The following is a 13,067-nucleotide window of genomic DNA, read 5'->3' as shown; positions in this document are numbered from 1 at the left end:
TGCCCAATACTCATGAATACAGCTGTTAACAAGTCCATATGTACAGAAATCTTTCCTATCTTTGTGGTGGTCATATAGAGCCCTAGTAATGTGTATTACAGTGAAGGGAACTTCCTGAAACAATAACATAAACATGATCTCAAAAACACCCGCTTCAGGTTTTCGCTGACTGGCGATGAGAATTCCCATGTAAGCGAAGGAATGTTTGTACTGAGCACAAAACCATCTCTGAAATGTATTTTGGCTGCGGATTCATTTGGCCATGGACTCCACCTTGATTCGATTTGATTTGATTTGCAGAATCGTCCACTCCGGGCTGATCTCACCAACGTTTCAAATTCTAGTAGCCTGTCTTCACTGGGTGGCTTTACAATGTAATAGGACTGCTCTGAGCAATTCAGCATCTCACAGCATTCATCATCATAGAGCCAGTTCCCTGTGGGTCATGTTGTGCACTCAGGAAAAGCCAACATTTTTCCAAGTTTTCTTCTTCCTCTTCTATGATGAAAAAACTTCCCAGGGGGCGTCCCAGGTCTGGACGGAAAGATAGACTAGATAGATAGAAGTGATGATAAAGTCATATACACCACGGACATGTCAGCCTGAAGGCCACACACTGACTGAAGCCTGAGTGATGGTTATTGCTTGTTGAATTGGCTCTGAATTGGATTATTTCTGCATGTAAAGTCCCGTTCCCCATATGTCCCATGTGTCAACATGAAGTGACTTAGTATGCCAGTGGTGGCCAATGCTGCCATGAAAAATTACTGTACATTTACTCAGCAAAAAAAAAAAAAAAGTTCGCTAATTCACAATGCAATCAGGGCTCACAAAGACAATTAAAGCCCAACTCAGCAGACAAATGTGTATGAAAATATTTGCTTCCATAGTAACTAACACAAACGTGTGAGGGTAACGTCATATACAGTACACTTCCAGCCAATATCGCATCAAATAAAAGTTCTTCATCTGGGAGTTGTTTCATATCTTTTGTGAGCCAGTTCAAAAAAAAATCTTTACAACTCACCTGAGGCAAGTGTTTGATCAACTGGAGAGCATGCCGTATTGTAAAAATTCAAAGTGATATAGTTATTCGTCATTAAGCCGCATGTAAGCAATAAAACAAAATGGTGTCCAACATCAAAGCATCCTGAGGTTCAGCCATGTCTGACCTGTAACTTGTTGAAGTCTATGACTGCAAATAAATGGTAACTCAGTAAACCTCTGACCATTTGGGACTGGCTAGAAGGGACCCCTGGCCGTAAGTTCAACCACATAACTGCATATGGAATCCTGATATATGGGATTCAAGTGCTCCTTTCAGGTTGCATGCTGAGATCAACCTTAGGACAGTCAATGATTTACCATTGTATTGCAGACTTAAACTTTTTCCCCCACTGCTGTAAATATCCCCGCGTATGAATATATGAATATTTTCCACACAGCAATATATCAGTGTTGGAAAATGGATTAAGTGTTACCTAAAGTTCAGCATTCAATATCTTTAAAATATTCCGCATTCAGGCGGTAAAAGGGTTTTCTCAACCAAGGACAACAATGTTAACTACTATCCCTCAAAAGTACCATAAATTGTTTTTACTTCATGCTATCAATCACTGCATAAGAGAAGTCGGTAGACGTCCCATTTTGGAAGGGCGCTCACATTCTGTACTGTACTGTATGTACAAGCCGAATCGCTCTTTAAATAGAGACTTTTTCTCCTAAAGCAAACGACACTGCTGAAATGATCGGCGAAGAAATGAATGTCTAGCTCTTTTAAACTATGTATGGGCAGCTGTTACGTCATAGCAAGACTATTTGGACAGCAACAGTAATATGTATACTTGTTTATGTACACAAGCCAGTTTATCTGAGGCCCCAGTCAGATTTGGGCTTCAAAAACCCTCCCTCTTCTCTTCTCTATAAACTCAGTACATTTCCACTCACTCTCTTTCCACTTTTCTCTGAATGTCTCCTGCTATAAAGTTTAAATTTTAAAACTTTCATTAGCTCTGGATAATTCAGTCAGTCCCTCCGGCTCCCTCTTCTACTCAACGTGTACTTGCAATCTTTCTCTCTCTGTATTAATATTTTTTTGTAATAGAAACAATTTATTTTCAGCTCACAGACACCCCCCCACCCCCCCAACCCCCAACCCGCCCGTCGACCATTAGTCCAGACCAATTAGCCCACAGCTAACCTCTGATGTCCCCTCCCCCCTCCACACTCCAGCCCAGCGCTTCTCCCCTGCTTTAAGTGTAGTCACATTTGGTGTTTGTCTGTGCTTCTGTGTGTTGGCGTGTCTGCTTATGTGTGTTGTGCATGTGTGTGTGTGTGTGTGGCGCACATCCACAACTGTCCTGAAGCACCCCTCTGGTCCGTCTAGTCAGACCCCCTCTCTCATTTACTGAGGGAGGGGAGGAGAGGCTGGAGGGAGAGAGAGGGAAAGTGGAGGACAGTCTGAGATTCCAGGCATACCTGCCCCTCCGTCCCCCATCCCCCCACCCCCTCTCTTCCTGAGCCCCCGTGGCGTCCTCGCAGGGCTCATCAAGGGAAATGGAGGGAGGGCCTAACCCGGAGAAAGCCATGGCCGCTGCCCTGCGTTCAACTCCTCGCGTTCGCAGCTCAGAGGGGCTTAAATAATGAACGACTGCGGAACTGACAAAACTTGAGGTCAGACATGACACCAAAACTACACCAAAGATGCTTTTAAACACTGTCTATGTGCTTATAAGAACAGGATATTTCAACTATTTCTTTGCAGATAATTTGTAACTGCCTTCGGGATGATTCATCTTGTGCATCCAGTGCAGAATGTGAAGACTTTCTTCTCATAAATAAGTATTTTTAAAGCATCTGGGAGAAAAGAAAAAAAGAAGTGACACCACCTCTTACATGCAAAAGCTCTGCTGGCATGAAATCAAGATAAATTATGTCACCGCAGCTACTTCTTCTAACCAAATTTCCTCTGAGCAAATTGTGGTACTAGAGCTAAGTCCTTTAACACCCAGTCTTTAAATTTCAAACTGTCACATACCATGTTTCTTAGTAAGATTCAATGAGTACAAGTTGCTGCTTTCAGCATAGTTGGTGAGCTGCTACTGGGGAAGAGCTATTTGAAGTCTTTGCATGCACCGGGGCCAAACCCTTTTCAGTGTTTGCGTATCTGTGGCTGAGCACTGCAGGTACACAGGGTTCATGGGTGCAGCGCATCTGTCTGCTGGTTAACATCTTTGGTAAGAGGGAGGAAGCAGATTCCCACATGAATACTGAAAAGCTCACAAAGGTGCTGTCTTTCTGTTTCTGGAAGTTTTATGTTTCTTTTTTGTGCCAGGAAATGTCTTCAACCTCTCTCTCCCACTGAGCCTGTCCCCCTGGTAGAGAAAGGGACAGATGGGTCACTATGTGGCTCAAATCCGCAGGGCGCTGCAAAGTTCCAGACGAATAAGGCACATTCACTCTTTGGCAACCCACGTAGGAGGCACTGACCCTGGGCAAACCCATTAGCAGACTAGTGGGAAAGCCAGCGGGGAGAATGGTCCAAAACTGCAGACCCCTGGCCAGAAGTGCACCTAATGAGACCAGAATCTCTAAAGTTAGGCAGCGTGCGTCTGGATCTGCATAAGTCAACAGACACTTAGACACACACATGCAAACGCACGGACAGGACAGTCAAACAAACCCCCTATTGCACACACTCCTTCTGAGGAGCTTTGCTTGAGGCCGTTCACAGAGATGTTTTATGCCGAGAGAATTAATGAGTCTAATGGTGTTCTGCCACTGTGTGTACAACCAGCCTTTCAGAGTTTGATGAATGGGTAAACAAGTAGCTGTTTCAATATTAGCTTTGAGCATTTACATCAAATCGGTTAGTAATGGCTATGCAATTTTAGCATCTGCTGATCATCCAACAGTGGTCAGCCATAACTTATTCCTGAAGGATGCTGTCACCACTCACACCAAAGTCCTGCGAGGATGCGAGACATAACTGCATCGCTCCCACATAAACACACACTGCTCATTTCCTCACTCAAATGAGAATAAGCCACAAGTGTATGCAGGGACGCCGAGTCTTGCACTGGGTCTGGATCCCAAAATTAGGTTATGTGCTGCTTTATTGATTCCAGTTGGTAAATTCACTTGTGGTGCAGCATCACCTACATACCAAAATTCCTGGAGAGGGATTTAATGCGTTGTTCAATGGCAAATCAGCAGAGCCGATGCTTGCCAATACAGGAGCTTGAACCCAGTTCATCCAGTTAAAGGATCGTCTCCCTAACCACTAGTCCACCCTGCCAAAACTAGAGCTTGTCCGCGGGGTCCCAATCAAGTCCAGAGCAAAAAGAAGCCGTGCCCAGCCACTCAACTCTCAGGTCGGCGGGAAAAAAACTTTTATTTACATTATTAGTTATTTATCTAAATAAAACCTCTCTGGGGCATAGTGGAGACAAGACAAGAGGGACAGATTATGTGCATTTAATCCCTGGAAATCAGTACCATTCAGAAATACTTCATTCACGTTGGCATTTGAGCTGGCATTTCCATTGGCGCAGGCTAGCATTTCCTCATGTCTCAAAGGGCTGCGGTTTTTTAAACGAAAGCAGCTTTTCCTCTGTAAAGCCTGCGCTCATGTCCTTAAGATATTCCAGGAAATAATAAAAAGAGATTCTCCATCCCCCTGGCTTGTTCTTAGGCTGAATAAAACACAAACACACTCAAGTGTTCCTGCTGCTATTATGTTCAATGTAACCGCACAGTTAAGTGCACAATACAAATCGATTTAATTTTATGTCCACATATAATAAATCCTACCTTTACAGATATATTAGCTTCACGCACTGGACATAAATCAAATACTTTGAGCCACAAAATTTACATTTATATGGAGGTGATGATGATGATAGCCCACAGCAGTGGCTCTGATGTAGTCCCAGACGGGCCAAAGCAATAAGGAATGATTTAATTCAAGTATTGTTTCATTTGCAAGTTAGCAGCACAATGAGAGTGACTCAGTGTGAGAAAAAGTCTTCAGATTTGAAGTTTCACTCTGCACACCGTTATCTCCTTCACTAATAGAAAGCCAGACGTGCATTTCTAATAATAATAATGTAACAGCAAGTCATTTCATAATTGGGTCCCTGACCTGATGTCTATCTAACTGGTGAACCCTGATATTAAAAAGTTAACAAAGGTCGGAGAAAGAAATTTAACTGACGTGAGTGAACAAATGAATGAGAAAAGTCTTCAGCTGCCTTAACAATAATTGTCAAGATGCCATTGAGCCAGGCACTTAGCACTAGGCTTGGACAATACCCAAAATTTTATGTCACAATATTGTCCTGTTATAATGTTGTGATATTCCACTTTATCCCTCAACCGAAGAACCTACATCAGCTCAACATTTCAAAAAAGAAATTTTTATTTGATTTTAAATTCTGTTAAATCCATTTTTTTTTAAATGTATTTGAATTACACATTAATCAAAACTGGCATGTGTGCAATCAAAATGCACATTGTTTCTCTGTGCATCTCTTAAACTGTTATATAGCTGCAATGTCAAGAATTTAATATAAAATAAAAATAAAATAGAATATTGTCAGGCAGATCAGACATCAGACATCGTCCCAAGCCAAGCAGGGGATTGCGATTGTGCTTGTCACCTCCCAACTACATGAATTTACCCAAAGAATGCACACCTGCTCGTTAACCCCTGTATGATAACATGTAAAAAAAAAAAAAATTGAAAAATGACCATTCTTCCACCCCACACATTGCTCAAGTTATTAAATCCAGCCTCATCTGCGGCTTCATCCCACTTCTCTCACCTGTTCATGTTTGGTGAGGCGTGTTTTGTTGTGGATGTCAGAGGAGACCAGGTTGAACTGGTGCTTCTCAGCCAGTATCCTCAGTAAGATGACCACCGTCCGGCTGCCGCACTTCCCCACACGATTATACACCACCTGGCTGGGGAACGGCAGCACCTGTGAACACACACATGCACAGACACACACATTAAGGAAAAGAACGATACGGGAGGGAACAACAGATTAAGACTGACTGAAACAAAATTTATTCTCACTGGAGTTTTGGATCATATTCTTCTGTCCTTTATTAGGGGCTTCTTCATGTTCTATTAATAAAATTCTTATGTGATTTTATGCGGTGGCGCTGTGTCCAAAACAAACTTACCCCTAAGGGAAAATAAAGGAAACATACAAAGCAGGAAAAGTGGTACAACAAAGAAGGAGGGGGGGGGGGGGGGGGGGGGGGGGGGAGAACAAAAAAGGGAGGAAATACATCACACTCGCTGGAGTGCTGCCCTCTGTTTTCTTCTCTCTGTCTCTTCAACCTCTGACCCCTGTGTCTCACATCTATTCTCCCCGGGGCTGCACTCAATCGACCCCACAATGTATTCACTTTCTTCTGAGAAATTACACCCACACACACCCACCCACACACTCACACACACACACACACACACACATGCTTTAATCTAGGAATGCATGGTTTCACATTCTCTCATATGCTCCCTCCTTCTCTGAATTGTATGAGTCAGTATTTTATCAAAAACACGCACACACACACACACACACACTTCCATACACACAAGCACACACCTCATGACTCACTCGCCAATTAAGCAAGTAGCTTACTCATGATTCAGAGATTCAAGGGAAGTGAGAATAGAAAACTTCGCCCTCCTTTAAGAAAGCCCGATACGTCTTTTCCTTGGAAGAGGAGCGGAAGAGGAGCGGAAGAGGAGGAAGCTGAGGCTGCGTGGAGCTGTTTATGGGGCATGAGACTCGGTTTAGCAAAACGGCAGCGAAAAGGATGCGCTCATTCGACAATCACCCCTAATGGCTAAGCGAGGTTCACACGACACAACAATCACAACATCACTTAAAAGACATCTGGGAGAGAGGGGGGTTTCCGTCAGAGAGCGATAGACATCTACTACGATAAACAAAGGCAGATCGTGGCATTTCTCTGAGTCGCCTTTAAAGAACTATGCCGTCATCACTTCAAAATAACTTTTTTTTTTTTTTTTTTTTTTGAACCAAATGGGGGAAAAAAAACGTGCCAGTGGTAAATTCTTGCAAGCATTCCCGGTCTGGAATGGCAGTTGGGCTTTTTCCTGGAGGACGGTGGGTGGGTGGGTTTCAGGAGGGGGGGAGTTGGCTGAGAGAGTGACTTCTCTGACTGACTGGTAGTCCAAACATTTAAGGGTTAGTGGGCTGGTGCTTGACCCTCCGACAGGCATGTAAACTGTGTCCTCTGTGTACAGATTATGTGATACTGGTCGTGTCTGAGCCCGGAACTGTTTCTTCCTGTCTTCGCTGTTCGTGTGTGAAACGTGAAGTGAAGTTAATATCACCCCCTATTCTTGTTCTTGTCATGTTTATGGCATATTCTGATTGGCAAGCGGGAAATTGCACATAAACACTTTACCAAGTTGTATAATAATGTCGGGTAAATCGGCATTGTAGATGTAACATGAACTGGCTGCCCACAGCACAGACTTTTGAGAAATTTTATCTGATTTTTTACACATTTATTTTTACACATAAAGTCATTTGATACACTGCATATAGTACCAAAATACTTCATTTTCAACCATGGTTATTGTAAACCGGTGAAAAACCAGCACTTGTTTGGCTGGATGCAAAAACCTGCTGCCTAATTGTGTCTTTTATTCATTTATGATTTAAAACACTGTTCATTCTCACCACTCCCATGCAGGAACTACTTCCATTGATTAATATTTTACAAGTCAAAAAACTAAGCCAATCAACATGCATACATTTTTGTGAGTTCAAAAGCACATGGATGCGATTCAGTTTTTACGTCTAACTTTGTAAACCCACAAATGAGGAGCTTCCAGACCGTTCGGTGAAGACATGTACTGTATTATCTACCCTTATTTAACCTTCATGAAATTCATATAGGCCTGGTGCTCCAGACACGATTTTCCATGCCAGTGTGGAGTGTGGCCACACACACGCTGGTTGATTTTATCCTCCGTCCTCCTAAGCAGCAGTCCCACCCAAACACAGGCTCAGTAAAAACAGCTCGGGCCTCTCTGAATGTTTGCCAGAGCCCAGTGAAAATAAAGAGTAAGTGACAACAGGATGAAGTGTGTGAGTGTGTGTGAGAGAGAGGGAGAGATGAACAGAGGGAATTTCTTAGGAAAGAAGAGGTGGAGAGAAGGAGTGTCGAGTATCAGTAACTATCACTGACGCACTTTCATTTATTATTATTATTTTTTTTGTTTGTTTCGTTTACCCAAATCATAGCATTTTACAGGAAGTCATTAGAGAATAAACTGGATCGACATAGCGTGGAAACAAAATATGTGTACAGCACGGGCCCAGGATAATAGACGGCAGGCTGGAAAAACAAATCTTATGATATTTGCTCTTGTTGACAGGCATGCTTGAACAGGACCCGTGTCACACACAATGTTTTACTCTACTAAAGTTAGGGCTGAACTGTATATCCATATCTATATCGATATAGTGGGAATTTTTTCATTTTCATTTTCACTGAAAACATATAAAAATGATGATAATGTGATTTGTGTTGAGGTCTGTACTAAACAAACATGGTTTCTTATGTCTGGAGAAAAATATTTGTTTACCAGGGCGTGTCTGTATCCCCACTATACTTCATTTCAATATTACACACACTTTACTACAATTTGGATAGTGCACTTAGCTGGCCATATTGCAATTTTGATATTTCAGTTAAGTGTTCACCTTTAACTAGCATACGATCAGCACACTATTGTCAGATACTGTAGGTAGAAAAAGAAAAGTCAACACACATAAAGGCTATATTTCTTGTTGTTCTTTATGTTCACCTTTTTATAGGCTACACAGGATATAGATTTTGCAGATTTCTTGGATGTGAAACCATCCAACAAACAAATAAATAAATAAAAGAAAAAAGAAAACTGATAGTCACTCAATGGCAGCAATTTCACTCAGTGTTAGGACAAGATTGAGGGCAGATAGCGGACGGTTCTGTTGGACAGCAATTCAACATTCCTCAGACGTTTTGCCAAGTAACCACAGACCTCTCAGCTTATCACAATAATGAGGCTGATGAAATACACACTGTTTTGCAGGACACCATTCCCCACTGCTACGATGACAAATGACTGTGTCAGACCTCTTAATAGTCCGCTGTTGTATAACATAATAACAACATCAGAGATGCCAAGAAAAAACAACAAAAGTTTGCCTTCATCTTTCCTGTGGCTCTTCCATGTCCAAATCTCCTGCTGACAATGACGACGCTGAAAGGGCAACCTTTCACTTTTTGCTATTGTCTCTTCCACCATGTAGAGCTCAGGTTTCTGTTACACACTGTGAGAAATGTTTGCGGTGTCTGACAGAGAGGGATTCTGTCAATACTCCATCCACTTTGAAAAAAAAGTGGGTTATGTAACAGGGTTGTTTTCCGCCGTGTCTGGTCTGGGCTCTCGCACTCCCGGTAGTCAAGCCGTTGTTGTGGTATTTACAGCTCTGATGCTGGCAATCCAATATCTGGCAGACACTGAGCAGATGAGTAGACCTGCACCTTTCCTCGCTCTCACGCTCTCACACTCATCTTTTTTTTTTTTCCCAGTCTCCTTTCTTTTCTGCAACCCCTGCCCCACAAACATTCACACATACACACACAAAACATTCTTCAAACAACTTTTTGAGTCCAACAAATCAAAGTAAAATTTACAATGGCATTAAAATACACACAACTTGAGGTTACTTAAAGATACAGGAAGCAGCATCCCTGCCAGGCCGCCCGGCTGCCCATTCCTGCAGAGGCTGATCAGACTTTTGCAGCAATCTGTCACCATCTAACAGCAATTTGGAGACCATGTCCCAGGCTCACAAATATCAGGGCAATTGCATAGTCACTCATGCATCTTTCTGCTGCAGTTCCCTCACATCACAACAGCAGTACCTGCGCTCTCCTAGGGAAATGGTGCTCTGCTGGTTTTAGCTGACCCTGCACTGAGTTCATTGCGCTCTGCTATCACTGATCAGCTCCTCCCATGCTGAGCGGAGAGGAGTATGTCGAGGTTTCAGTCAGGGCAAGGTGGAGATTCTCAGTGCTTCCTGTTATTAATGATCATTTATCTCTTCTGCTACCTAGAGAGAGAGAGAGGGAGTCCCACTGCTCAAAGTGGCTACGATTCCAGCTAAGATTCCATCGAGTATGTTTATGAGAATTGTGATGTATCCATTTAAAAAGCCTGAACGGAAACAATGCATTTTGACAAAATTTCCTCATTACTGCAAAAAAAAAAAAAAAAATCACTTGAGGCAGAAACCTTTATCGGCGAAGAAATTACGTGATAAATAGAGATGCATGCAAATGTATTTGTTGAATAATATTTTTTCTGAAATATATCTATCTACCAAGACTTCCCAGAAATGTCATTTGTGCTGATGACATGCACCATGGGCAACATTAGCTGACACCAAGGAGCAATCACACTGCCTAATTTTCATCATTTTTTTTGTGGAGGTGTTTTTATGACACTGTTATATTCTACCTCCAGGAGGCCTATTTATTTGCTTCAACCCAGCTGATGAAAATGCACTTAATTTGCTTTCCTGGTACTTTCAAAAGCATGCCTGAAATTGGCTTGACAGTTATATGCATGGATGTCGTGTAGTGTCACTGCAGAGGATTTAAACAGAAGAACAAAACTATATAGAATAAAAACAAAACTATAAACAGAAGCCACAAAGCTCTATCGAGGCTCCGATGTAATGTTATAGAAAAGCATGATCAAAAATTTCCCTATAAAATAATATTTAGAAGCAGAGTAATGTGTGTAAAAATGCAGAGCAGACATTCTTGTCATGCTTCCTCACACATAAAGACCCATAACTCTATTCTGAGAGCCGTCTGGTTTTTCCATACGCTCTCATTTACGTTGAACCTTAACACAATTTCAAAGTTTTGCACAAGTTCCCTGCATTAAACAGAAGCTCTGCTGCTCCGTTTGAACGCTATAAAAAGCCCGAGCTCTGCCGAAAAATAACTGATCAATCTCAAACTCAGTGGGAAATCGGACGAAAAGATAATGACAGACGTGCTTGATCTAGTCCTTACCGCTGACATGGTATTAACATCGTCTGACTGCGGGATGAGAAAATGACAGACACGGAGTCATCTTAGGTTAGCGGCTAATGTAACATTGGCCTACTTTGTGTCTATGTGAGACTGTATGTTGTGAGCACCAGAAAAGGAGTTCAGAAAATCTAGTAAAATTTCTGATGTGGTTGCAAATGGTGGCAGGAGCCAAACTTTGATCAGGAAGCCAGATAGAGAGGGTGTGTGTGTGTGTGTGTGTGTGTGTGTTGGAGGAGGGAGGGTATCATGGGCTTCAAGCTCCCCACTGATTTCTCCTCACAAACTGTACGACAGACATCAAAACTCATCTTAAATGAGCTCTGCGGTCTAAGGTATAACTACTTGAGGCTTTGGGAAACTGTTTTTAGATATTTAAATTACTGAGAGACAAATGGAGAAAGCTACATTTAAAAAAAAAAAAAAACATTTGAGAATCTGTTTTGAATTGCATTCATATTTTTCACTCTCCTCAAGCTCTTGGAGACCATCCTCTCCATTAAAATCACACTTTGCAGGGTCAAAATAAATATGAGGTCTTCTGTGTTTGTATCACAGAATTGGCATCAATTTCCCCGCGACACAGGCAAGCCGTTACATTCCTGGTATTATCTTCAGTGGGAAATGATGGAAACTGTGGTTTATTGGGTTGAAGTTCCATTAAATTTCAGCAATCCCTATAATACTGAAAGCCAGGCATCTGACCTGCAGTGTGCTGTTTAGAAAATGACTAACAGAAAACAAATTGGCTTAGCAAGGCTGCCCTAAGTGGAAATACATCAGCTTGTTTCAGATATTTATGAAAATCAGCCGCCATTTCCCCCTTGAAAGAAAAATAATTTAACTGGTACAAAGCAAATCCAGACTGTTTCACCGCTTCTCTATTGTGTTCCCGTCAACCACAGCCCGTGTTTCAAATTGATAACACTTCATCTCCGATTGAGCTTGGTTTACTGGACAGATCAGGCCTCTAACAGTAAACACACAACAAACAACCAAAGCACAGATGTGGATCGGCCTAATCTGAACAGCCGCTCACATCAGCAACACACAGATCTGTAACTAGATGGAGTCTTAGGGGACGTACGTAACAGACTGCCTTCGTCTTTAGGAAAAAATGCGAGAAAAAAATAGTGTACTATTGATCGTCAAAAGAGAAAAATGGAGGTGGGAAGGGCAAAACGTCGAATGGAATAGGTGAGACAACAGTTAGGAATTATGTGGTGAGTGAATAAAGGAGGAGGTAGACAAGGGATGAAGAAGAGACAGACTGAGGAAGAAAGAGCTTGGCAGAAGGAGAGAGACAGGGCACAGAAGAGAGATAGTCATGCAGACATGCAGCTGGACGAATACAAGGGCCCTGTGTCAGTGCTGTGTGTGTGTGTGTGTGTGTGAGTGTGTGTGTCTGTTCAGAGCATTACTGTAGCACTCAGGCCAGGTCTAGTTGGTATTTAGAGTGAGTCTGCACGCAGCTCTTTCGCACAGACCTAACCCTTATCCAGACTGGACTGGCCTGGCCTGCAAACGCGGGGCAGCACATCAGAGAGAGGGAGGGTGGGGGGGGGAAACAAGGAAAAGAAAGGAGGGGAGACAAAAAAAATGGAAGGAGAGAAACAAAGAATGATATAGCGCCAGAGGTGAGGAGATTTTTAATAAGTAAGAGAGAAAGGAAACTCACTCTTGGAGCAGGGGGTCCGTGATCATCCAGAAACGTGGATTCACCTGCCAAGATAAGCAAGTAAGTATTAAGGGTTTGTCATGTTCACATAGCAACCAGTACAAAGGATAATTGATGATGACTAGAAGATTAATTCATCACTGGTAAAAAGATTAAATCAATAGAAAATACCATGTCATGGTCTCTTCATACGGAAGGGTAAATATAAAGACAATATTTGCAGAATTTGCACACTAGAGGACAG

At 42.3% G+C, this 13,067-nt stretch overlaps 1 protein-coding gene across 1 annotated transcript in view; it reads right to left on the bottom strand.

Annotated features, from left to right (window-relative positions):
* The window catches only part of usta (uronyl 2-sulfotransferase a), a 66,244-nt gene that overhangs the window by 12,935 nt on the left and 40,242 nt on the right, over window positions 1-13,067 (bottom strand). The window contains exons 2-3 of the mRNA XM_030047948.1: window positions 12,824-12,867; window positions 5,826-5,981 (exon numbers count right to left, since the gene is read on the bottom strand). Of these exons, the coding sequence (XP_029903808.1) occupies window positions 5,826-5,981; window positions 12,824-12,867 (200 nt within the window). The remainder of the gene's footprint in view (window positions 1-5,825; window positions 5,982-12,823; window positions 12,868-13,067) is intronic.

This window comes from Myripristis murdjan, chromosome 24 (genome assembly GCF_902150065.1).
Source record: "Myripristis murdjan chromosome 24, fMyrMur1.1, whole genome shotgun sequence".
Classification (NCBI taxonomy): Eukaryota; Metazoa; Chordata; class Actinopteri; order Holocentriformes; family Holocentridae; genus Myripristis; species Myripristis murdjan.
This window is presented reverse-complemented; position numbering and strand designations above follow the sequence as displayed.